The sequence below is a fragment of the Stenella coeruleoalba genome, assembly GCF_951394435.1.
Source record: "Stenella coeruleoalba genome assembly, chromosome: 1".
NCBI classification, from domain to species: domain Eukaryota; kingdom Metazoa; phylum Chordata; class Mammalia; order Artiodactyla; family Delphinidae; genus Stenella; species Stenella coeruleoalba.
The window spans coordinates 11,396,752-11,423,611 of record NC_137169.1 but is presented as its reverse complement, the minus strand read 5'-3'; the positions used below and the strand labels follow the sequence as shown (position 1 = coordinate 11,423,611).

At 54.1% G+C, this 26,860-nt stretch overlaps 1 protein-coding gene across 7 annotated transcripts in view; it reads right to left on the bottom strand.

The window, feature by feature from the left end:
• Positions 1-9,496: 9,496 nt before the first annotated feature.
• KAZN (kazrin, periplakin interacting protein) overlaps positions 9,497-26,860 on the bottom strand; it is a 1,123,195-nt gene continuing 1,105,831 nt past the window's right edge. For 5 of the 7 annotated variants that reach the window (XM_079918584.1, XM_079918586.1, XM_079918588.1 and 2 more), the window contains 3 exons: positions 25,124-25,294; positions 17,273-17,462; positions 14,274-15,236 (listed from right to left, as the gene is read on the bottom strand). In XM_079918584.1, the coding sequence (XP_079774710.1) occupies positions 14,842-15,236; positions 17,273-17,462; positions 25,124-25,294 (756 nt within the window). In that variant the 3' untranslated portion in view covers positions 14,274-14,841. Of the gene's footprint in view, positions 10,433-11,909; positions 11,961-14,273; positions 15,237-17,272; positions 17,463-25,123; positions 25,295-26,860 lie in introns of those variants that run through there. The other 2 variants (XM_079918585.1, XM_079918590.1) reach the window with 1 other exon arrangement.

The following is a 26,860-nucleotide window of genomic DNA, read 5'->3' as shown; positions in this document are numbered from 1 at the left end:
CCTGTGAGGTAGGCAGTCTTATTTTCATCTTACAGAGGGGGAAACTGAGGTGCAGAGGGGACTAAGTGACTGGCTTAGGGTCCCTGGCTGAGTGCTGGCTCAAACCCAGAGATCTGCCTCCAAAGCCTGGGTCCTTCCTCGACGCCCCTCCCTGATTGCTTGGTTGTGATCAGTTCTGCTGGGTTCAGACTCTCACTAAAATGAATGTGTGTTTCTTGCACACACAGGAAGAGACAGAGGGGACCTGGGAATGATTCACACTCCTGCGCTGCACTCTCTGACGCTCGGTTTGTGGACAGCCCTCAGGTTCCCTCCGCCTTGCAGAGAGCTCCCTCTCCTGTCACCACAGCTCTGGTCCCCGCAGTGACCGCTGACAGAGTGGGCCTTCTCCCCTCCCTGGCCCGCGTGCCCCCGACCATGAGGTCCATGCCACCCCCAGAGACATCAGCCTCCTAACAAGGAAGGAAGCTGGCACTGGGCAGGCATGGGGCCAATTTGTATGTGACTCCAACATTGCTGGCCTGTCCCAGGGAAGGCAATTAGGCAGCTCAGAGCTGGTAGGGGGAACAGGGCAGGTGGGCCAGATGTCCCGGCAGGATGGCATGCCCATTCCCCTCCACGCCCCAGGGCCCTGTGGCAATAGTTTCGGCCGTCTGCCTACACCTGGGACAGCAGCAAAACAAACACCTGGGACTGGCATTTCTCAGCCAATCTGCGGGGGCCCTTCTGCCTCTGCAGATGCTGTGCACTGACCCAGCTTCTTTCTGAGCGAAGCAGATATGCAGAGAGAGATCCCCACTCCACCCGGCCTTGCGCCAGGCTCACCTCACTTCTTAAGGCCCACAGGAATCCCACGTGAGCCATGGGGACTTTCCATGGCTAAACCATGCCACTTAGAGGTCACCAAAGAATTACTGACTCAGCATCTCCAAGCACAGAATAAAGGGGGCTGCAGGAGCCACCCATCCCTGTAGCCCCACAGAGCACTCCACGGAACCAGACTCAAAGGCATGGTTCCGTGGTCAGTTAAGTTTGGGAAACACGAGGTGGAAAGCAGTGAAATGTTGTTCTTCACTGCAGAACTTGCTAGAGCCTGGAAAAGCTAATGTTCATTTTGGAAATCTTATTCATTGTTTCTAAAACTTATTGACCCAGGGATTTTCTTTCTCCCCCAGCTGAGTCTTGTGGCCCGTGCCAGCTCTGGGCACTGGCCTGGGAGTCAGCAGCCTTGGGTTCCAGAACTGGCCACTGATGCCCTACCTGGCTGTGCTGTGAGGGTGGTGGGCGAGAGGCCACCAAGAGCCCTCTCAGCTCTAAGACTCTTGCTCTGTCCGGCCCTCTACCTGGGCTGGCCCTGGCGGCTGGGGTAAGGTTGCTGAACTAACCTGAGCCATACTTGGCATCTGTACCAAGGGGGCCTGTTCTGCCCATCTCATGGGGCCGGTGAGAGGCCGCAATGAGATCATCGTCGTCACCATCACCATTGCCATCATCATTGGGGCTGACGTTTATTGCTACCTGAGCTGAGCCTTTTATACATAGTAACTCATTTCAGCTGCTCTGACAATCTTACTGTCCCTAGTGTACAGCTGAAGAAACTGAGGCACAGCATGGTTACCAGGTGGGAAATGTCAGGACTGAGGTTTGAACCCAGAGTTTGCCCAGAATCTACCTCTTTTTTTTCTTAAGATTTTTTTTGGATGTGGACCATTTTTTTAAGTCTTTATTGAATTTGTTACAATATTGCTTCTGTTTTATGTTTTGGTTTTTTGGCCTGGAGGCATGTGGGATCTTAGCTCCCAACCAGGGATTGAACCCGCACCTCCTGCGCTGGAAGGCGAAGTCTTAACCACCGGACCGCCGGGGAAGTCCCTAGAAGCTACATCTTAACCTTGACCCTAGCCTGCCTGTGAAAGGGCTTTGTAAAGTGTAAAGGGCTGTGAACTGCGAGTGGCATTGTTCAACGCAGTCTCACTGTGGTTCATCCAGGGGCTCCACATGGCCTCTTGGGAGGATCTCCGGCCCTCGACTTGCAGGCTTTCAGAAGTTGAGGGGGCCCGTGAGTGGCCCCCACTTCCCAGCTCTGCCAGGGTTGAGGAGGGAAGGGGCCTGTACCATCTCTCTCTGATGGGGAGGAGGGGTGAGCAGGGAAGTCCGGGGGTGCCCTCAGGGAATGACTTTTCCACAAGGCTGGGGCTGGAGGAGGCCTGAGGCAGCCTGTGCCTCGTCTTGTCCTGGAGGGCCCTGGAGGGAGCTTAGATGTGACCTAAGCTGTGGATTTCCCACTGCCTTCACGTTGCAGAACTTTTGTCCAGATGAAATTGTATCTGTGAGATACATAAACTGGAGCTTTGGGCTGAAGGGCAGTGAGTGTGGTCGGGGAGGTGGCCCAGGACACCGGGACTCATAAGACTCCACAGGCCACAAGTGGGTAACTACTGCCCTGGCCTGTTTTAGAGGGGACCTGAGGCCCAGAGAGGGAGACTGACTTGCCCATGGTCACACAGCGAGTCCTTGGCCAAGCTGGAATCTGGGAGTCCAGAGCCGGGCTCGGGGCTCCTGACTGTGCTGGGCTGGGGGCGGGTGGGCCTTCCAGAGTGGAGAAGGCCAGGCCTCCTCTGGAACCTGAGGGCAGGGTCTGGGCAGAGCCCTGCCAGACCCCTTGGTAGCAGCTCCACCCCAGACCGCTCCACAGAACACGGCTTGAGCTGCCTTGCTCCCAGTTTAGGGCTCATCCTCTGAGTCCAGGGGCACCACTGGCCCCAGGCCAAAGCCGGCAGGTCCACCCAATGCTTGTCCGAAGCCTCTGTCAGCCACAGGTCAGGTAACGTCTGAGACGGTGGGGGCCAGGCTTAGGACTCGGAATTCAGCCAGGTTTGCCTTCTGCCCCCAGCACTTCCTGGCTGTGTGCCTCTAGGAAGACCTGGGACCCTCTCTGTGACTCTAATAGGGGTGCTGCTGGGGGCTCCCGAGGCTTCTCGGGAGGCCAGGTACTCACACCTGCAGTCCGCTTGGCTCTCTGCTTTGGGGGCAGCCTGGGGTCTTCCCTGGGTGTGGTTCCTCCCTCACTGGGGCACCATGGAGCTGCCCCAGGAAGGTGGCCTCCACCTACCTTGTGAAGGCCCCTGGAGAAGCTTCCTCATGGCAAGTCTGTGCTAGAACCCATGGGTAGGATGCTGCCCTCGGCCATTGCCCCATGTGACCTCCTGCAGCTGAGTCCACAGTGGGGAGCTGGTCACAGATCCCAGGGCCTCACCCTGGACCTTCTAATTCAGTAGGTGTGGGTGGAGCCTGGGAATCTGTATCCTTAAAACTCAAGGCTTGACAACTACTGATCTATGTATGGTTCTCAAACCTTCTCTCATTCTCTTCCTCTCTGCTCACTTTTTTTCTATCATGGGATCCTTCCAATGGACTCTTGCATGTAGGTCCAGTGTGTAACAGATAAGAGCAGAGCTTCTGGTAGAAGGTGGGGCTGGAGGCCTGCCTGCTCGTTCTTTCACCAGCTATGGCCACCTCTTGAGGGACCTCTGAGGAACCCCCATGGAACACAGTTTGCAAACCCCTGCTTATTCCAATTTCTTCCTCTGTTGGGTGGAGAAACTGAGCCCCAAAGAGCTAGTCTGTACAGGACTTGGCTAGTGAGGCTTTCTCAAGTTCTCTGAAGCTTCTTGTTGGTCAGTTGTCCCTGGGGGAGAAGTTGGGGGCCAGTGGCTGATCAGAGGCTACATAGCACAGTTACTGAGAACATGGACTCTGGAGCCAGAGTGCTGGAGTTGAATCCGGGTTCTGCCTCTTCCTAGCTGTGTGACTTTGGGCAAGAACGTCACCTCTCGGTGCCTGGGTTTGTTCATCTGTAAAATGGGGACAATAACAGTATTTATCTTGGAGGTTGTTGGAAGGATTATATGAGTGGGCTCGATGCACTCCTCCCTGCCAGACCAGGCCAGCCTTGGGCTCTGACACACGTCTCCTTATAAACATGCCACCCTGGGGGGACCCTTGGGGCTTCTGCCTCAAGAACCCAGCCTTGGGCAGCCTAATTGCTTCCCATGGTTTAAATTTCTCTGTGCTAGCCACATCAGAGTATGTTTCTATTTGAACTCAAGAAAGAATGTTTTCAGAGCTGGTGGATTCTAGGGGTGAACATGTCAAACCCTCCCTGTTCCAAGGCAGAGAAGTCAGAATTCTCTCACAAAGCAGCAGTGGAAGGGAATCTGGACTCCGAGGGCTGTGCACACAGCTGAAGGAATGTCAGGTTCAGGCAGCCGGATGCCCTGATTTCAGCCCCAGGGATAAGTTTTGATCAAGTCACCCTCGGGCTCAAGATGTATGTCAAGCTGTTTCCACACTTTTTTCCTACCTCTGGTTGAACTTAAATCCATTCAGATCCTGGAGAACACAAGCCTTGGGGCCAGTGCTTTCCAGGCTCCAAAACACATTCAGCTGGCATTTCTGAGCCCACAAGGAGGAAAGGGTTGTTACACCCACTTCATAGATGAGAACACTGAGGCTCACAGGTTAAACGACTTGCTTGAAACAGATGCTGGGCCAGAGCTGGAATGATTACCCAGGCCTGTCCTGGTGCCACTGGTGGGTTGCAAGGGTCCTCCAGATGGAGCAAGGTATGCAATTTGAGATTCTCTTATTTGGGTGCAATTAACTGCTACTGGTAACCTAGTAAGAAAGCAATCAAAGATTTCCAAAACCTGAAACTCAGAAATGCAAACGAGCAGTCAGCCATTGTTTTCCAGGGACTTTGCTTCAGAAGCATGGCTGCTGCACCTGGCCTGACAATGTCACAAGACTTCCCTGGGGATGTGCTAGGGAATAGGATTCCTGCCATTTCCAGGAAGGAAAGGTCAAGGTTTTCAATTGCTACTATTTTTGCTTCTTAAAGATCAATCCTCTTGGGATAATTTTCTTGAGGATTCAGTTTGTTGGGGATGCAGAGTGCAGGGCTGCATATTTGCAGATTTTTCAGTAACTGGGCTTTAAGACACCATGCGGTTGTGGTTCAGGTATGCATTCTCCATACCCTAGCTGCCCTCAGGATGCGTACCCTCCATCTGCTTGTACGGTGACACTTCATTATGACTTAGATATTTAAACAACTTCTAACATGCAGTCAAGGTCAAACTCCTAAGTTATTTTTAAGTTTCTAGGGCATTCTTTTATATATAAACGTATGACTCTATGCTTTTATAAGATAAAGTTAATTATATGTATTCCCGCTTGATTCTTTATCAGTACCAGGTTTTTTTTCCCATGGGAAAACGGGAGCAAGTGGGAGGTAGGGGAGTGTGGCACGTTCTGCCCCACCTGGTGGGGTTTGAGTTGAAAAAACTTAAGAGTCGTTTGTTCAGAGCAGATGGGCTGGGGTAGGATGTTTGGGAGGAAATGCAGGGTTTTGGTGAGAGGGCCAGTTGACATTATTTATTTTTAAAAGTTTTTAATTAAATTTTTTTTTCTTTTTTCTTTTTTTTGGCCATGCCAGGCGGCTTGCAGGATCTTAGTGCCCTGACCAGGGGTCGAACCCGGGGCCCTGGCAGTGGAAGTGTGGAGTCCTCATCACTGGAACGCCAGAGAATTCCGAGATACTTTCAAACTCATATTGTCACAGGCCTGATGACCCCATCTGATGCAGCCCCACTACACCTGGATTCCCTGGGAGCCCAGGTTGAGTGAGGCACAGAGCAGCAGCCACATAACCTTGGGGGACAGGTGTGGAGCAGCTCCTGGGACCCCTGGGCCATCCTGAGGGGACCCCCCCCCCACCTCAGGAAGTGGCAGCTCTGGTATGGCGAGGGGTTCCATAGCAGGGCAGATTGGAGGCGGCCCCTGCCCAAGATGGAGAGCTTATGCTAGACCACAGCTCGTTTCTGCTCTGCCCTCCCTGCCAGCACCTCTCTGCGAGTGGGTTTTCTGGGCTGGAGGTAAAAGTCTAACAGAGATAGACTAGGTCACAAAAGCAAGGAAGTGCTAGGCTGTGCCAGAGGCTACTGGTGGGTGAGGGTGGGGTGGGGTGAAGCTCAAAGCAGGCCCCTCGGAGGCACTGGAGGCGCCCACGTGCTGGGTCCCAGCCCCTCACTGCCCACACGGAGGAGCGGTTCAGGGCACTACAGACTCACTAGGTTGGACGCCCAGTTCTACTGTTTCCTGGCTCCTTGACCCCGGACAATTTACTTTGCCTCAGTTTTTTCATCGATAATGGAGCCGTTGGAGGATTAACTGAGTTAATACACGTCAAGCACGCAGCATGGACCCTGGCCCATAGTAAGTGCCCAACAAATGTTAGATGTTATTATTGTTATTACTACTGTTAGGTTACGCCAGTTAGAACCTGCCAGCACGGGTAGGAGAGCACGCAGGAGGGCCACTGAGGACAGCCACGCAGGCTGTGCACTGCACAGCTCAGGGCACTGTCCATACAGGGGTAATGCAGTATACAACCTGTGCAGCTGTCCACCGGCCCTGCAGCCGGGGCAGCCCTACTCCAATTTCTGACTAATAGTGACACTTGAAGTTGGACCATTTGGGGCAAGGTCTGGAGAAGATTAACAAAGGAGGTTGTGTGGCTTTTGAGTAGAGCTACTCGGATTTGAATCAGGTGTGGCCTGGCCCTTGAGAAGGCCATGGGATTGAAGGAGCGATAGCTAGGATCTTGGCCAAATCACTCCTCTCTGGGACAAAGTTTCCCCCATCTGTTAGGTGTAGTGGGTTGGGTTAGTTTAGTGAAGGCAAATAGGCTTTTTTCCTTGGATGCCAACTCTGACTGATTGGCGGTGTCTGAGGCTTTGTAAAGTGAAAAAATTAGAGGCCACTTTGGGCTGGGTAGGAAGGGTTCTTTAATTGATTAGTGATGTCTGCTTGAGGTCAGGGTGAGGGAAGCTGTGGCATGTGTGTTTGGGGCCATTTGCCCTCCTCACATTAGCCCAGTGGTTCTCAATCCTGGCTGCACCAGAGAAGGTTTAACCACACTCTGATTCAGGGGTGTAGCACCTGGCAAGTTTTTCTAGAAAGCTCGGCAGGTGATTTTAATGTGTGGCCAGGTTGAGAGCTGCTGGGGTAGATGCCCCGAAGTTCCTTGCAGTCCTGAGCTCTGTAACTTCTCGGCATGGTCTATACATTGTGGTGCTTTGAGCTCTATCCTAGCAGCAATGCAAGGGGAGTTAAAAGGCTAGTCTTCCATCAGTCTTACTGCTGGGGAGGATTTGTTGTTAAGTTGGGAGACTGAGGTTGAAGGCACTGGCTGTGATCATGGATTGGGGTATCCAGGTGGCCTCTTCTCAGGCCACACTGTGGAGTTTCACAGGGGGAGGACTGGCTTTGCATCTGGTGAATCTCAGGTCTTGGAAAAGCCTGGCCCACTCTGGCTTCATTAGGGAAGCCCTGGAGATCCTTTAATTTCTCTCTTAAACTCCTCTCAGTCCCCAGGGATGGCGGGGAAAGTCGGGACAATGCAGAGGCCCACTGAGGTCTGCAGGAAGTAATATGCCCCATACTCATGGGGCCCCCGCTCTGGGTCTTTGGAAGGAGTGCCACGGGGGAGAAGGAAGCAGATGAAAGCTGACTGGGGCCACCGGGCTGGAGAATGCAGGGTCAGGGCGCCAGACTCGGAGGTGGTGCATTAGGACCACGGGCTGCCCTGGATGCTGACGGCGCCTCCAAATTACAGCCAGGGTGGCAAAGATGAGATGTTTCTGGGAGGCCACCCCAGCCTCAGCCCCTCGATGGGCCCAGAATCCAGCCAGCTTTCCTCAGCCCCTCCCATTACCCCCTCAGGACCCAGCCCTGGAATTCCAAGGAGCAGGTCATGCCGGGCTTTGCCTCCCACCCGGAGTAAGATAGAAGCAATCAAATAACATAGAATTCGATCATATTTTAAAATAAGCTTTATTTAGATTTTTTTTTTAATATTTTATATTTGCATCCATGCCTTCGAGAAACCTTTCCCACGGGAAAGGTTATTTTCATCTACTGTTACCCATAACTCATTCGCTATTTGACGTAGTTCTCTTAAATAAATCATCCTTAGTAACTCTTAGAATTATCTCCTAATTTCCAAAAACTGAAATGAAAAGGAACTACTAAATCATTACCAGGAGGGGGTTGCAATCTTATTTTCTTGTAAATAAAGGGCAAACAATAAAAATCAACCAAAAGGAAAAAATTCATGGTGGGGAGAAAAGTATTTCCTAAAATATCTCTCTGTAGAGAAAGATGCCAGCTCCGGCCGCTCTCCCCCGCCACCAGGCTGGGTGAAACGGCTTAGCCAAAGGCCAGAAAGATCCTTATTAGGTACCCTGCCTACTCCTTTCCAACCCCCCCATCAGGTCAGAAGGAAAGGGAGCAGCTGACTGGGGCTTTTCTGTTTGTTTTAGAGACTTTGGACAAAATATCCTATCCCTTCTGATAAGACATGCTCCAGCATTTAAAATTCTCCCGTTTCTTGGTAAGAGCTGAAAACGTTACTGCTAGCAGAAAGCGCAACTACTGTTGTTTAGAGGATGTGTGAATTGAGCTGTTAGTATTTAAGGTGGTGCAGGGGGGGATTCACAGGTTAAAAGAAAAGGGAAAGCTAGTTTTAGACTTCGGGAGGCCCTGGCTCAGAAGCTCACGTGTTCTCCATCACCCGGTGTTACAGTGCTCACGGTTCCTTTGCTGGTGGAGCCTCACCGGGGCCAACACTGCTCTCCAAATAGGCAGATGCTCCTGCCAGCCCTTCTCTCCTCGGGTGAGCAGGCTCAGGCTGCTGTGACAAGTTGGAGGAGGGCCCGAGGGATCCCGAGAGACTCTGTGCGATGTGGCTGGAGGAACCAAGCAGAATGGGGAGGGCAGAGGTGCTGGTGCTGGATGCTGTGTCCCCAACAGGCCGCCCCTTGAGACGGGCGCCTCCCCCATGACACCTGCCCGGCCAACGTGCAGAACCAACCAAGGATGAGACACAGCTGCAGCGAAGAACGCGTGCTGCTCCAGGACCCTCGGGGAACCAACTCGGGCTGAGGGTCCCTGTGGTCGTACCCTGTGCTCATGCAGTCGGCTGTCTCGCCCTGTACGCGGCAGCCTTTCTCAAAAGACAGACCCAAGAGAAGGTGACCACGACAGCAGGCACTCTGTTCACTGAGGTCAGTGCTCTGGTATTTCAGATAAATAAATATATATAGAAAGGCCTGGAGAGAGCTACAGGCAGGAAGAAAGGCGGAGCGCGCTCCCATGCAGGGATGGGAGAATGGGGGAGAGAGAAGAAGAAAGAACGGAAAAAAGCAAGCTTGGCAGTCCAATGGTCCCTGGGTTCTGGCCACCCTACACTCTACCTTGCACAGCTCGGCAGCAGCATGATCATAGAACAGACAAGTCAACAGAGAACCCGCCTCCCGCCCGCCCCCCGTGGAAAAATATACATTCCAATATTTACGTAATAATTTAGATAGAATAAGTCTTCTGCATTTGTGCAAATAAATTAAACGGAACAATTTTCTTTTCTTTTCCCCGTAAAGAAAGAAACGGCAACGCAATTTAAAAACTGGCAGGCCGTTAGAAAGAGCCCGTTTGGCCTCTGACAAACCGAGACAAGACAGGGCCCCTGGGCTGGGCTCGCAAGTCTTTGTGGAGAGTGGACCTTACCCTGATGACGATGGCGTTTGGGGGTTAAAGTGACTCGGGCGCACCCCGAGAACAGGGTCTGGTCCCACACGTTCACACCGGGGGGACGGGTGGGCGGCAGGGTGTAGTGGGGGGAACATCAAACACAGACTACATCCTCGGGGAGACGGGCTCCAGAAGTAGCATTTCGGACGAGGGACATTTACAAGCACGGAGTGCACAATAGTTTTGTTATTTACAAATACACAGCAGTCCTTCAAGTTTTCAAGTTTCATAAAAAGGGAAGGGGGGAAGGGACCAAAAAAAAAAAAAAAAACCCAAAACCCCAACGAACCAAAATGCGGAAAAAAAAAAAAACACTGAAAAAAACAAAAACAAACCCAGATTAACAACACAACTGTATCGCTCCGAGGACAACAGAGAGTTGACATGTTCACACACGTTTGTAGTATGTACATCAATTACAGAGGTGGTGACGCCGGGGAGGGGCCCACGCGAGCGGGCCTCAGCCGCACCACCACCCCCCGCCCACGTGCGCAAGAGCTCCCACGCACGCGCACACGCACCGCCACGCACGCCCAGCCGCGCATTCCCCGCTCGCACGCACGTCCACACGCACAGACACGCCCGCCGGGCAGCAGGCGAAGGGAGGCGGGTATCACCAGTCCGCGTCCTCCTCTATGTAATAATCAGGGGCGGTACCATCAAAGAGGCCGGGGTCGAGGGACTTCCGCTGCTTCCCTCTGGCGAAGACACGCGAGATGGAGCCGAATCCCATCTTCTCTTTCTTCTTTTTCCGTTTTTGGTCTTCAAGATCCTCTAGTGACTGAGGAGTCAGGCCAAGTGGCAGAGGTAGAGGGGAGAAGAACAAAGGCAAGCTGAGCTGGGGCAGAAGACAGGGAAGGGTAGGGGGTGGGGGATGGCTGGTGGGAGGCACCAGTGGGTAAGGATGACAGGGTCTGCCCCTCACTCGCTGAGCGGACTTGGGCCAGTTACAGAATCTCTCGGGGACGACACTAGGACCCATCCAAGGCTGTCATGAGGATGTTGCTAAAGTGAGGGTAAAAACGCTTAGAACAGTGCCTGGACATAAGTAGCATTCATAACGGCTGCTGGTGGGGTTTGTACTATCATTTAAATTCAGTTTGCCTACAGCCTTCCAGTGCTCGTGGAGGGCTTGCAGAATCGCGTCCACGCATGCTGCCACGGCTGACCACAGGGCCCATCCGGAGGGGGCATCGCAAGTGTAATAAGTTCACTGCGGAAAAAGTCCCCTTGGAAAAGGGGGCATAGGAGAGCCGGGAAAACCAGGAAGGAGGAAATCTGAGCTTCATGTCAGCCAAGAGCAAGGACCCCAGACCTTAAGGCCCTGGACAAGAAGCAGGACTGGCCTCGGTAGAGTGGGGAGGCAGGGGTTTGGGTTCTAATCCCAGTTATGTCACTACCCACGGAAACGTGGAGAGCCCCCAGCCTCTCTGAGCCCAGGTTTCTCGTCTGTGACATGGGGCGATTGTTAATAATGACAAAGACAGTGATGATGATGATGATGATGATGTGGAGGAGGTGTTCCTGTCGGGGTAACTACGGGACTCGGGTGGTGTCTGCAGCAGGGCTTTGCAAACTGTCAAGTACTTTATACAAAGATGCAGAGTGGTGTTACCGGTCAAAAAGGTGGAGGTTAGACTAGCCTAATGGTTCCCCAAACCATGTCAGATTACCTGAAATCCAGCCAACCCCCCCCCTCCCCCAACCTGGTGGATCAGAATCTCTGGGGTGAAGGGCCCAGGAATCTGCATTAGAAAATCTTCACTGGTGGACCCTGATGCAGACGAGCAGTCCCGAAGACCAGCATGTGGGAACCCCAGGACTAGAAAGCTGATCTCAGAGACCCCATCTGACAGTCAAATTCATGTTGTTTTCCTCCCTACAGCCCCCTTCTCACTCTGAGGATAGAGTATTGAAAGGTTAAAAATGAATTTTAAAAAGTTTCCTGCAGCAAGGGGCCCAAAGAGCCCAGGGCTCACGTCATTAGCCTTTGGCTGCCAGGAGAAGACACTCTCCAGGGATGCGTGATGCATTTAGTAGGTCCACAGATCTAGAAGAGGACATGGAAGGGCAGACTCAGGTGCTGAGCCTGGCTGGGGCACTGAACCATGTGTGACCGAGGTAGTGGCTTAACTCCTGTCTGCCCTGGGTGTCCAAGTATGGACATGGTGGTGCTGAGGGCTGAGGAGGAGAAGGGTGAAGTCACGGTCAAGGTGGGGTGGAGGGAGGGCCTGAGTGGCCAGGGAAGGCACACCTACCTGTACAATGGGGTTGTGCAGGTTCTTCTGAACTGGGCCGGGACTGTCGCCCTGTAGCCAAAGGAGAAGAGGAAGATGAAACAGCAAAGACACATAACACATGAGAGCAGAGGTGGCCTGTGGAGCATGGGGTTTTCTGTGGAAGGAAGCCATCCCCTAGGGACCGCCCTGCTTCTGTACTGGGGAATCCACCCTCCACCCCTGAAGTAGACACTTCCAAATGGCTCAATGACGACACCTGGGGTTCATGAAGATGCTGCCAGGACCAGGGGTCCTGGCCAGAGGCCCTGTGATGCTCTCCTGCCTGCTCTGGCTTCTTGACCCCTAACACCCTCTGACCAACAAATCAGTCACTCAAAGTCCTCTAAGTTCCTCTCCCAATTGGTCCACAGAGTTAGAACTGAAGTTGGTTATACTTGGTGCTTTTCATAAAGAAGTATAATTTTATAGAAAAAATAAAAATAAAGAATTTTGGGACAGGAAGACTTGGGCGACTACCCATCCTCTTATTTCCCCCACAAACAACACAATGAATCTCTTATTTTGTGGAGGGCCAAAACAGGGCTCATTAGCCTGATTAACAGGTACACAGAGAGGTTCCAGACAGTCCAACATTATAGAGCTAATTAAAACCAGAGCTACACCTCAAATTCAAGACCGTCTGGTTCTCCCTGGTCTAGTGCTCCTTCCTGTGAGTGTACAAAAGCCCTCACCACATCCCAGAATCAGTCTGTCCTGCCTGGGGGTGGGTACCATAGATCACTGGGATCACAAGTCATTACTAGGGAGACTCCTGGTGGTCACTTCCAGAATTGCAGGCAAAAGGCAAGAAATAAAGCATGTGTCACCTGAGCCAATGTCCATCAATCTTCTCCAGCCTCTCTGTGCTGAGTCCCCACCTCTGCTCTAAATAAGTGACTAGAGCATGAAAGGATGGGGAGGTCCTTACTCCAGGTCAGGCTGTTCCTGCTGGTACCAGGCCAAATGCCTGAGCACAGACGGTTACCCGGAGCTATTTTCAGGCTCTTCCTGGCTTACCTGTGTGCACATCGGTTGAGATGGGGGATGAAGGTGGTTGAGGGAGGGTGGGGATGGAACAAATGGTAGTTTAGTCTTTAGTCCCATCTCAAGGTTTGCAAACAGAACCTATTTGGCAGGCAGCTAAGGTAGGTTGGCCCTGTACAAGGCCATCTTTGCCAAATTTATGGGGAAGAGAATGAGGCCAGAGCCCACTGAAATGCCTATGTGTAGAAAACTGGCTTATCAAAGCACCCATTGCCTGGCACCAGGGCTCTGTGTAAAGCGAGCTTGGGAATAAATATGCCGGATCTGCTGCCTGTAGCCTCAGGTATGTGCCAAAGCCAAGTTGGGCAAAAGGCTAGGTCTGAGCCAGATGCAATTCAAGAGGCCTTTGAAGAACTCTTTCTGCAGAATGGATTTTCCAGCAGCATTTTGGCTGTCAAAGCCCCCGTGGGCCCCCCATGGGAAGACAAAGTATGGCCCTTGAGAAGGTATTCTCAGACGCTACAGGGTATCTGGCCCACGCTAAGAACAAAGGGCACTGCTGGCTGTGTGTATAGCTCAACAGTGGCCCCTCAGAACAAGAGAGTAACAGCAGAGGCCCCTCTACTGGCCCACCTTCCTCGTCTTGGTTCTGTCAGGACAGCCTTTGTCACCAGGGTTCTCTCCTGGGAACAAGAGAAGAACAGATTGCTTCCTTAAAGCCCCAGTTAAAACAGAATCCGAGCCCCGAGTGGGATTCAGGCCTGAAGTGACCTCCCCGTCCTGACATGGCTTTGCGAGGCCCCGGCCAGCAGTGTCTGTTGTCCATGTCACCATGCTGAGGCAACTTACTTCAAATTTAGTCTTAGCTTTTTTTTTTTTTTTTTTTTTTTTGCGGTACGCGGGCCTCTCAGTGTTGTGGCCTCTCCCGTTGGGGAGCACAGGCTCCGGATGCGCAGGCTCAGCGGCCATGGCTCACGGGCCCAGCCACTCCGCGGCATGTGGGATCTTCCCGGACCGGGGCACAAACCCGTGTTCCCTGCATCGGCAGGCGGACTCTCAACCACTGTGCCACCAGGGAAGCCCAGTCTTAGCTATTTTTATTAAGTGCTCTTCATTGTTATTCTAGATTTGGAAAAAAAAATGCTTCCATTGGGATTACTAATATAGAATAGTTACTGATTTTTATCAATTGATATTCTACCAGTACCATTCTGTACTTCTCACTATTAGTCTAATGGCTTTTCTGGTTATTCTCTTGAGGTTTTCCAGGTAGATAAGCATCCCACTGCAAGTAGTGGTTATCTTGTCTTTCTTTTGCACGATATCCACCTCATTTCTTGTTTCTTATCCATCTCGCTGGTTAATAAAACATTGACTGAGTTTTTGAGAAAGGCTTCCTGTGTGTCTGAGGACCCGACTCTACTGTGTCTTTAGGACGCGGCAGGGGCGCCCTCTGGATTCTCAGTCGCATGATGGAACACATGTGAAAAGTGGTCCCCACATCCTGACCCCAGTGTTTCACATTAGAGCCTTGATGTGGCGTCTTCCTGTCCTCAGATGCTTGACCCACCCACCTTCGTTCACCCCCTCACTCCTGGGGAGCCTGTCTGTCCCACCAGCCATCAAGAGTTAGGTGGCTACGGACCTGTGCCTCTTGGTAGCTGGGACCCAGTATGAAATCAAAAAACTGTAATTAAGTAAGCAAAGCAAACACAACTTAGAAAAAATTCACCGGATGCCTCTCCAGAGGCAAAATGTGCAAAAACTCCTGGAGATTCAAAAAAAATCCAGCTCATTCCTGCAGGACCAAAAGCTGGCTCTACAGGGAAACAGGGGTGGTGGTGAGGTCCTGAGCCCTGGAAGGTATGGTCTGGGAGGAGAAGCCTACGGTCCCAGACATAGCCCACCAGAGATGAGCCCAGGCTGCTCAGACCCTGAGGCCGACCCAGGCCCGCCATCCTCTGGATTTTCCTTGCCCTCCCGGACACAAGGAGCCAACAGGCCTCATTTCTTTCTCTCCCCACATCCATCTCTTCTTGCAAAAGGAAAGAACAGAACAGGAAATGCCTTCGCCAGAATGCTTCCTGGGTGGACGAGAGGAAACAGCGGGTAGGTCTTCACCCCCTCCACTCCCACCCCTGTGGTTTCCGGGCGGGGCCCAAGGCCCAGGCCCTGCTGCTGCTGGCCTTACGTTGCAGAGGGAGTGCGTCCGGTGTCGAGGGGAGTTGATGTCGCTTGGCGTGGACGACCGGTCGCCTTCAGCGGCAGATGCGTCGGAGATGACGGAGGGCTGCCGGGAGTGGCAGGGGCTCACCCTGACCGCTGGAAAGCAGGGACAGCTGGTGAGTGGGGGATGGAGAGAATGTCCTTGCCTTCACTGACTTGTAGGTCAGTCCACCCAACGCCCCCATTATACAGATGGGAACACTGAGACATAGAGAAGAGACTTGCCCAGCTCTCCACCCCTCTATTTCACAGCCCCACGGGTCACCAGAGAGCCACTGCCAGCAAGAACCTCCAGCCTCTGGATCCAATTAGGCCCCCTCCTAACCAGGGTGAAGGGGAAGGGGCAGAAGGCTCCAGGGGCCTCGGTGACTGTCCTCACAGTGCTCCAGCCACCTGGATGTTCCCTAGGCCTGGTGCAATACTAACATATGCTCAGTACCAGCTTCCCAAGAGAGAAGCCGTTAGGCTACCACCAGCTCCTCTCTTTCTCCCACCCCCTCACCCCACACCCGATCCGCAGCAGCACCTCCAAACAAAGCCCCAAATCTGGCCACTTCTCTCCAGCCCCACTGCCACCACCCAAGCCCAGGCCACCACCGTCTCTTGCCTAGAAGACCATGGCGGCCTCCCAGAGGGCCTCTCTACTTCCTCTCCTCACTGCCATGAGAGCCAGGCATCCGGTCTCTCTTTACTGGGGGGGTAGATATGTGCGGTCCTCCTCCAAGCCGAGGGGATACAGCCCTGCCCACCCCGCCAGCCTCGGCTCACGTCACAGCAGCTTTCCGATGGTGCCCGACACGCACCATCTCCCTCCTGCCTCACCCTTCGCTGGCCCTGCTGCCCATCAGGCACATCCTCAGCCTTCAAGTCTCAGCCTGTCCTGAGAGAAACCTTCCCCTATTATCAGCTCTCCCCACTGTCTTTTCTTTCCCAACAAAGCACCTGTTTTCCGTTGATTTCTCTCCCTGCACTGAATATAATCTGTAATCATTCTTTGTCAGTTTAGTTACATGTGTTTTCCGTCTTCACACCTACAAGGCCAGCTTGATGAATGCAGGCAGTCTGGGTGTCTTAGCCATGTCCAACCCCAGTGCTCACGGCGCCTGGTGTGCAGTAGGTGCTTACTCAGTAGTAGATGGATTCCTGGAAGCCCACCCAAGTCCCCCAGCAGAGTGCTCTCCTGTCTGCAGACGCTGGACGGAGGAAGCACTTTCTGCTCGACAAGACTGAGGACCTACTGTGTGCAGGCAGCATGTGAGCAGGGAGGGCTACATTACTGAGAAAGAAAATCCTTGCTGCCAATGGCCATATGGTCATACGGAGGAGCGTGGGGCTTTGGAGTCAGGGACTTGGGTTCCCAGCTAGGTGACGACAGGACCCACAGGCTCCAGAAACCAGCTGCCTGTCTCCAACCTGCATCTGTCACACAATTGCGACCACTCGTAGGAGGGACAGAAAATGGAGCCAAGTGGGCCGCAGATGTACAGAGGAGTTTGGGGCTTCTACTGTGGCTCACGGGCACAGATGCTGACCACAGGCTGGGCCCCTCTTCCCCTCGGTGCCTGCAGCAAACACCCCTAACACTGATTTCTGCCCCTCCCACACATCCGGTGATTACCTGGAGCTGTCAATCAAGGAGCTCTCACTGTCTCCTCTGCCAAAGGACGCCCATGTGACCTAGGCTGGAGAATCAGTGCATCCACTGCCAGACACAGTGATTGGTCCAGAGGTAGGCATGTGACCCTGGCTGGCCAATCAGAGTCCTTCTTTGGGATTTACTATACACACAGAGAAAGATTTCTCTTTCTCAAGACTTTTGGGCTTCAAGGGCCCTAAAAGCCTGAAACTGCTGGAGACTGTTTTCTGCTTTGTGAAAAGAGGTGGCCTAAAGATGAGGTCGAATGGAGGCAGGCAGAGCTGAGAGATGGAGAGAGTCAGACCCAGGTATTGTCTGAACCTCGGTATCCAGCTATGCCTGAGGTCCATCTCTTAGACTTTTCAATCCCCTGAGCCATGGCTTCTCCCCTACACCCCCCTAAAAGCAGCTATAGTGTGAATAAAGAGGCCGCCCCTCCCAGTGGGCCAGATGGCCTCCTGAGACACCCCTGGAGCTGTGGCTGGGCTGGACTCACCTTGCCGGTCCCCAGGGTGGGGGGGGTGTGAGTGGTAGAGAGTCTGCTGGCTCTGCCGGATGGCTGCGGTCAGTGGGAGGTCCGCCTGCACCACCCACTCCTGGTTGCCATTAAGCACCGTCTCACCAGGCATGGCGAGTGAATGCCGCTTGGGGACATCCTTGGTCAGCGTGGCTAAGGACTGCTTGGCCTGGAGAGAGAGCCGGGGGACAGGAAGAAGACGACGTGATCAAGGGGACCTCTCGGCCTACTGCTTGGCCATTACCCACCATCGTGAGAAAGCCACGAATCCAACCTCTGTGCCAGGGTGTCTCTGGCTCTGCACTGCGTGCCAATCAGTACCTCACATGAGGGTTTGCTTTGGGGTTAGTTACCCCTTAGTTCCTGCCAACACAAAGTGAGAACACAAAGGGGGACCGAGGACACACTTAGCACCCATTCTTTCGGGTCCTCCAAGAACCAGCTGGGATTTGAATGAGATGGTAAGAAAATGGTATTCTGCCTTTCAGCACCTTACCTCCTCCCAAATTCAACCTCCGACGGCCCCTTCACAAGGTGCTGTGCTGGGGATAGGGCAGCCCCCAGCCTGGCTCTCAGGATCACACGAGAATACGTGGGACACAAGGAAACCCAGGGACAAGCGTGGGGCTGAGTTCTGGCAGGTGGGATAGAGAGCTCTTCCTTTCTCGGTCCTGTGCCTGAGGTCTCTCCCAGCTTTGGATTATGTTCCCCAGGGTATGGGGGGTTGTATTAGAAGTGATCTCAAATTATTTGGGGGAGAAAAAGGGTACATATTAGAAATGTATTAATGCATATTCTTTCTTTCATAGTCAATTTCCACTTCTGCACTAGCTCCCCAGGCTCATGTCAGGGGAGAGGGGGCACACGGGGCGGGGCCCAAGGGCCTCACACTGAGATTTCCAGTGAATCTGGGGGTCACTACAGATGGCAGAGCCACCATGAGTGCTGGCTTTGCCCCTAAAATGAACACGGATGAAATGGAAAAACCTCACCTCATCTCTCTCCTAGCTCCAGAACTTTCCATACTTCCCCCAAGGCCCTGGGCTCCTCCATGCAGAGCAGAGGTCCTTGAGAAAGAGATTCTAGCTGAGAAATGAAGTTCTTGACCTAAAGCCTGATATACCCTCATCACATTGACCAGCTGTGTTATTTTAGACAAGTCACTGCCTTCTCCGAGCCTTACTTTCCCCATCTGTGTACTGAAAAGCCTAGACCAATCCTTAGGGCTCCCTCTAGCTTGGATACCCCAGGAGTCTATGAAATCACTCCCCTTCCACTGCCAGACCCCAGGGAATATAAACCCCTATGGCAGAGGGAGGCCGAGTTGGAGTCAGCCCCACCCCCAAGCCAGGTAATATTCTCTGGTTATTATCTGGTAAATAATCCCTGGTTTAGAAAAATACCATGTGCTCAGTGCAACAGCCCTGGGTCTCAAGTAGGGGGTGTAGGATTAGCTGTGCTTGACAGAGGAGAAACCAGAAACTCAGAGAGGTTAAGTGACTTCTCCAAGTGTGCACAGCAGGCACAATGTCCAAGTTGGGGCCCAAGTCTGGGAGCCTGGGAGCCCCATGTGGTTTCTATGGTGCCCACGCTCCTCTGGGGCAAGGAAATAACCAGCACAAGTGACGCAGACTCTGAATCCGCGAGGCAGAGAGTGGGGCGCGGCTGGTCACCACGGGCTCCCCAGCACCTGGCTTGGGCCTGGGCACGTTCAGTGAAGCACTCAGTAAAGATCTGCAGAGGAAATGGAAGCAGGCTTCTGCCACGTCCAGGCGGACGGCCCAGGGAAGCAGCTCTGTTAGTTTACCCAGGAACGGTGCAGCGATCCTTCAGCAGGCTGGCTGTGTCTTGGAGCTGCCGCGTGCCTGCTGCAGGTCGTGTCACGGACTCGTGTTTCCTGGGCCACCGTATCTCACTCGGGACCACATCTGCTCTCCCCTCCAGGTGTCTGTGCATCTGGCCTCCGAGCCCTCCATCCTGGCACTGCTCCATGCGGGCAGCTGCCCCACTCCCTTGCTTCCTCCTGTCCAATCCATCTTGGCTGCCAGGAAGGTGGACTTGGGTGGGAAATGAGCGCCCAGTCGGTCTGCCATCATGCTAACTAGCCCTCAGCGCTGCCCTCTTGCAGACATCCCCAGCCACACACGTGGCAAGCGCAGGCAAGTCCAAGTCGCCCACTGAAATAAGCAGCCCCCTGAGGCAGCACAGGAAGGCACGAGGAAGAGGCCTGGGCAGGACTGCTCTCCTGTCCGCACCTGGCTTCCTTCTTCCAGGTGGATCTCCCCTCGGTCTGGGCCTGAGAGCGGCACCTTCTGCCTCAGCAGGCGGCTTGGCATCGTCGCTGCCTGACAATGGGGAGGAGCCTACGGTTAGTCCTGCAGGATGGGGCAGGTGTGCCTGTGAATTCTGAGCACAGGAACCTCTCACAAACTGTCCACTCATGAGTTTAAACCTCTGAGACAGAGCGAAACAGAGACGTGAACTGCAGACAAGGCACGTAAGGTCTAACTTAAAATACGTGCACGTACTCTCTGTCTCTCTCTCGTTGCTGCATTGAATCATCTTCCTGTGACAGTCTGCACAGCATTTCTCTACTAATCTCTTCCATTAAATGCAACTCAATGCTGGGAGTTCCCTCTGCGCCTCCACCCCCTGATGAGAACCCTGAGCCCGCAGTTTTGAGCTCCTGGGAACTGGAGAATTGGCTCAAACACCCTCATGTGACAAAAGTCAGACAGAACTGGGTTCAAACTCCACTTCTACTATTTGACTTGCTGTGTGACCTGCAGCAAGTTACTCCACCACTCTGAGCCTCGAGGTCCTCACAGTAAGATGGGGAACTGAGAGGGATTACTTTTACAGGTAAGTTGTGGGACGAGGTGGCCCGGCACAGCGCCTCGGAGCCTAGGCCGTGGCATCCAGCGGCCTGGATTTGATCCCAGCTCTGCCACTTCCTAGCTGGGGGATCCTAAGAGAGGCCCCTCACCTCTCTGTGCCTTCATGTCCTAGTCTGTCTGATGGGGATAACATGGGTTCCATGGAGAACGCTTAGCTGACGGTAAAAAAAAAGCTCAATGAACGTTGGTGACTGCTATTATGAAACAGTTTCCATTTCACAAGTAGGAGTCAGACGTGGAATAATTCACATGAAAGCCCAGGATACTGTCTGGTCTATTGTCCTGTTCAAAAAGTAGCAGGCTGTTAGGATGACTTATGCCTCCCTGAGACCAGACAATCTGGGAAGTGGAAAGGGAGAGCGGCACGGGGGCCCTGCCCTCCCCCACCCTCAGGTTCCTAGCTGTCTGGAGGCCACGATGTACTTCCAGTCAGAGAACAGGCCTGGCCCCGGAGGGATGCTGTGAGTGCGGCTAAAGGGAACCCTTTACCGGCTTTCCAAGGAGTTTGAGCTTGGCTAGGGAACGTCTCTCCCGCCAAAGGCGGGGAGGATCCCGGGGCAGGAACCTTCCAAGCAAACACGAGAAGGGTCGTGCTCCCGTGGACTCCAGCTGCGGAGACGCTGCATCTGCACCAAAGGAGCATGACGCCAGCTACAAGTTGACTCCACCATCCTCTTCCTGGGCTTACTGGCCGCGACCCCGTCCCAGATCTCAGGCTGCAGTAGTCGCAGGTCCAGCATGGAGGTACCAGCATGAGCTGATGAGGCAATACTGGCTCCGTACCATCTCCGACAACCGCAGGCCCGGGGGTGGAGGGAGGCTCTTGGGGGACAATGTCGGGCTCGGGTGGGCCCTGACCTCATGTGTGTGGCCGGGGGTCTGAGCTCAGACCCAGTGTTCAGAGCTGGCTGTGGGCCAGGGCTGGTCTGCTGGGCCAGGATGGCAGTGGTCCGGGGCCGGGAGGTGTGCCTGTGTGGCCAGCTGGTTTCCTCAGAGAGAGGGCAGGAGTGGTAACAACCCAGAGCATGGCCGTTAAAAAACAAACCGCGACCACCCTTGACTCCTGCCGCTCGACCCTGCCTCTCGCTGGTCCCTCACCGCGCCCTACTCTTGCCTGGGCCTGTGGCGGCTGTCACTTTTACAGACGAGGAAACTGAGGCCCGGGCAGCTCAAGGACACAAAATGACTGGCTAGTGGACGGGACGTGGGAATCCACAACTCCTGGTCCTGGCGCGGCCTGAGGACAGGCTGGTCTCCAACATCAGTAACAACAGCTAACGTCCACTGAGTGTGGGCGGTGAGCCTGCCCCGATCTCCCGTCACCTCACCTCACAATCACCCCAGGAGGAAGGTCTTATACGTATGAACACAGGCTCAGAAAGGTTAAGTCACTTGTCAAAGATCCCACAGCCAGGAAACGCAGGCCCCCAACTGGGGCTGTGTTAGAACTGCACGGCCAGGGCAGAGACAGACACTGAGACGAGGGAATCCCACACTTTACAGAGGAGTGGTTCGCAACCGGCGTGAATTCTCTCCCCCTCCAGGGAACACTGGGAAATGTCTGGAGACTTCATTCCCCACAGTTGGGAGGCACTACAGGCATCTCGTGGGGGGAGGCCGGGGATACTGCTGCACACCGCACAGCGCACAGGACGTCCCACAACAGACTTCTCCGGCCCCCAAGTGTCAACAGTGTTGAGGGTGAGAAGCCCTGTGTACAGTGTACATAGTAACGTAAGAACTGTCTCCCATTTTGGAGAACGTTGATAGAAAACTAGGTCACCAGGAACCAGGCTCCTGGGGGAGGGAGTGGACAGGACTAGCACTTGGGGGGAGCCTGTGATCTCGGGGCTGGCAGCCCTGTCTCCCGCCTGCTCAGTGACTGGAGAGGCCACTGGGGAAGGCCTGAGGGATGAGCGATGGCTGGTAAGAGGACGCGCCTCCTTCAGGCCAGCATCTGGGTGTCCTTTCAGAGGCCTCCCATCACGGAGCACGGGGACTGCCCACCTCCCAGCTCTGCCTCTCAACTCTCTGGGCAGCTCTGGGTGAGCCTCCTGCACACCGAGTCTGTTTCCAAATCTGTAAAATGGGCACAACGAGAATATATAGCTCACTGGAGTGACCGCTAATGGATATGGGCTTCTTATTAGAGTGATGAGATTGTCCTGGAATTAGATAGTGGTGACGGTTGCACAACTTTGTGAATGTGCTAAAAATCACTAAATTTATGTCATAAAAGGACGAATTTTATAATATGTGAATTATATCTCAATAAAACGCATATTGAAAATTTTTTACTTAAACAAACAAACAAACCACAGGGTGGTCTCCACAGAGCCAGTGTGGCTACAGGAGTGAAACTGCTCCATGTGTGGTAATGCCTAGTTCGGCCAGAAGTTGTTATCAGGAAATGTCCCCTCCCCACGGGCTGGAGCCCATCAGGAAGTGTCCCCTCCCCACGGGCTGGAGCCCATCAGGAAATGTCCCCTCCCCACGGGCTGCAGCCCATCAGCAAAGCACCAAGAGGGGTGTTTGCTTCTTGGGAAGCCAATGTCCTTTGACTTTTACTCGAGTGAAGCGGCCCTTTTCAGCTGCATAGGGTGTGTGGAGACCCAGCGGAGGCTGGGTTGGGGAGGGGTAATGCCTGAATTGGGGCAGGGCCTGCTCGCCCCTCACCAGGGAGCTGCGCCATGGCTTCCGTGTTGTGGGCGGGTCACTTAAGAAATTACCTATCACCAGAGCCACAGCCAGAACTCCTAGATCAGGAGTAAGCAAGTGACCCCCAGATGGACCACTTAAATACCCTGTACTTGATCAGACTTTTGAAAACTGAAGTGAAATTCAGAGGGCAAAGGGTTTGGGTTCATCTCCCCCAGCAGGGGCCACTGAGTGGACCATTCCAGATGGAATCCTGGCTTCCTCACTCCCTGCGGCTGCCTTGGCTTCGGCCCATTTCCAAGCCTGGCCCTCCACCTTCCCACTGCACCTGTGAGCTCCTGACTTCCTTCCAGTGCACCCTGTGTGCTCAGATAGCCCGAGCTGCTTTCTGTGGCTTGCAACCCGAGGACCTCAGGCACACACGCAGGTAAGGTACCTTCCCTCTAGTCTCGTCCTGGCCAGCAGTGCAGTGAGGGGAGCTGGACAACACTGCCCGGAGCCGGCAGCCCTGGAAGCCTCCAGGCTGTGAAATTCTGCAGATGGCGGGCAACAGAGGGGACCTCCAGGCAAGTGGACACACACCAACACCGGGGCTCTCACAGGCTGTGCCTGTGCTGACATTACAGCAACCCACCACCCTGAGCCGCAAACATTCACCTAACTAGTCACACTTAGCAGAGAGGCCTGATGCCTGCCAGAGGGAGGGGGCAAGAACCTGAGTTTCGCTGGCCAGAACTAGAGCAGGTCGAGTCATCCGGGCATGGTGAGAGTGGAAGCAGAGGTGAGCTGGCTCCCAATCCTGAAAGACCCCAGAATTTCCCAGGATGCTTGAGGTTAGTGGTCCATGGCAAGGAAGAGCCATCTGTCCATCACAGGACGCTGGGAAGACTTGGGAGAATAAAGGCCTCACCTCACCCTGCACTCTCTTCCGAGACTGTCAACTTGAAAGGTTTCTGTCTGGGCTGCACGTGGCAGCAGGGCCGCCAGCACCACCGACCCCACTGGTGGGAAGACCCCAGAGAGGAGACCCAGCAGCTGGAGCTTCCTCCAGCCTGGGCAGCTCTCACCACTAGGGGTCAGCATTGGACAAGGAGACCCAGGAGGCAGAGGGTGGGATTGGTCCCAGGAGGGGCCCACAGATCCTGACTTGCCCTGGGTGACCCCTGCTCCTGAAGCAACTGACCATAGAAAACCTCCCTCTTGTCATATCATCACTCACCATGTACAGGCCGGGCTAAGTGCTTCTCTTGCATCATTTCATTGAAATCCTCACAAGAGCCCTATGGGATATATGCATTTACCCTTACTGACACTTGATGGAACTGAGGCCCAGACAGGGGAAGGGTCCTGCCCAAGGTCACACAGCTAGACAGCGATGGGGGCTGGATTCAAACCCAGAACCCATGGTGGTAACCACACCATCAGCCAGCATCAGTGCTGCAGAGAACGCTGAGTTCTCACTAAGAAACATGCGACTCTCCCCGCCTTGGGAGTTCCCTACACACTCTCCTCCCAGCCACCACCACATTGAGCCATGGTGGTTTCAAAGGCCCTTTAAGCCACGAGCTCTCTAAAGTTGATCAAACATCTCTTGGGGAAGGCAGAGTGGGATAAAGACCCTCACCCCCACCCCAGGACCAGATAAAGGTCACTGAAGCTCAGAGAAGTTCAGTGAGCAGACCAAGGTTACACAGGAGCAGGTAGCACAGAACCCCAGGGCTCTGGACCTCAGTTCTGCTGACAGGCCGGGCCTGGAAACACCACCTAGACTCTCTGTCCCCACATGCAGGCTGCCCATCTCTGAGGAAAACACAGTGCATGTATTTTGAGGGATTTTTTGGATTAGAAAAAAACATTTTTTCCTTGAGGACCCAAGTAATATAATAAGACTGATGAAAACAGGGGAAAAAAAAGGAAATAAAAGCCACTTGTGATCTTACTATCCAGAGATAACCAATATTAATTTTTTGGTATTTTTCCTCCCAAAGGCTAGTGGATGGTTTCCAGCATCCCCACACGCTCGGCCCCAGTCAGGTGGATAAAAGGTGGTGTGGTTGCCACGACCAACCAGAGGGGTCATCCCAGACCCCGCCCCGGCCCCAGCCCCGCCCCGGCCCCAGCCCCGCCCCTGCCCCGCCCCCGCCTCGGCCCCGCCCCTGCGGACTCCACTCTGGACTCCCAGGTGAGCCCACGTGCACTCCCTGTCTCCCAGCCATGACATCACTTCCGGCAGACGCCCCACCAGGCCTCGGTGGGTGAGGGGGTGGGGTCTCACCATGGCCAGCTCCGCCTCCAGCTCCTTCATGCGGTTATCCTTGAGGTCCAGCTGGGAGCGCAGTGCCGTGGCGTGGTCCGTGGCCTCCTTGGCTTGCCGCCGCAGCTCCCACTTCTCGCGCTCCAGCAGGTCCTTTTCCTTGGCCAGGGCTTTGACAGCGTCCTCGCTCTCCTGTGGGGAGAGGCCAGCGTTACAAGGAGTGCAGGGCGCGCTCTACCCTTGGCCCAGAGGGCCTTGACCCCCCAGACCAGAGGAAGCGCAGGGAGGCCCCACAGCACCGCAGGTGGCCGGGCGCTCGGGCCCTGGAGGAAGAAAGCCCTGGGTTGGAGACTGGAACAGAGACAAACTGTTAGTAGATGCTCAGCCGTTTTTTTTCAATGGATACATGAGCAAACAAATGTCCTAGGTAAGTTCTTTGAACTTATCAAGTCTTCATTTCTCCATATTTAAAATGGAGGGGGAATCAATACTCCTCATTTCAAAGATTGTTATAAAGACTAAATGACTTCATTTGAGGGAAATAGTTAAATGGAGCCTGATAAAAGTTAGGGTCATTAGTGGGTTTGGGCCTCTGTTCTGCTGTTTGGTAACGTGTGTGTCACAGGAAAACAGGGACAGAGGAGGCACCTGCAGCCCACCTGCCTTGGCTGCCACAGGGCCCTGCCACCATCCCACAGGGTCACAGCCGACGATGGGACAGGCTGGACCCCCAGCTAGCTGTGGTGTCTGAATGCAGCACAGTCCTCTGCCCGTCACCCCGGCCCCAGCTCCCGGCTGGTCCTCCTGCATAAGCTGTTTTCTCCGTGGTGCTGAGGGGAGGGCCATGGTCTCCAGCTGTGCTGGTCCAGCAGAGCCAGCAGGCAAGGAACAGCCGGCTGGATCGGGGGCCTGACCTCTGCTGGCAAGAGCCAATTTCAGGACACCAGGCATCTTTCCCCCAGAGGAAAGGTCCCTGCAGGGGGCCCTGCCCACCCACCCAGCCACAGTCTTCCCATCCACCAAATCGAGAGCCGAACTCCAGGTCTCTGTGCAGCCTGGGACCGCGTTGAGAGGCAACCATCCTGCCTTGTCTAACAGCCCTGTCACCGAAGGCCTGAATTCCAGATGGCCAGAGACTAGGAGGCCAAGGTCTGGCCCTTTCTGCATGGCTGTCACAGAGCTGGAGCTGTGGCTTAGGTTCCTGGGAAAGAGAGTGAGTCTGGGTCGAATCCTGGCTTTGCAAGAACAAGCTGCAATAACTGTCGTGCCTCAGTTTCCTCGTCTGTAACACGGGATCACGGCACCCGTCCTTGAGGGTGTTATTGTGAGGACTGGATGAGATAATCCAAGTTTAGAGCTCAGAACGGTGCCGGGGACACAGCAGGCGCTCACTCATGCACTCAGGACGCTGCTCAAATGTCTCCGAGAGGCCTTCCCTGACTAGCTAGCTAAGAAAGCAGCCTCAGCTGTTCCCAATCTGTTTCTCATACTGGTACCAGATACTGGTCATTCAACCAGTGTTCCTGGATGCCACCAGCAGGCACACACCAGACAAATCCCTGTGCCCGAGGAGCTGCACACTCTAGGTCATCGGCAGACACCCGGGTCGCAGAACAGCAGCCCAGCAGACAGCAGCCAAGGAACACTGCTGAGTAAAAGAAAGAGTGTTGGTAGCCGCTGTGACTGACTCCAAAGGCCGTCCCAGGACAGCTCTCCCAGCTGCGGTGAGTGGAGGACACAGGTGTCTGTGTCACCAGC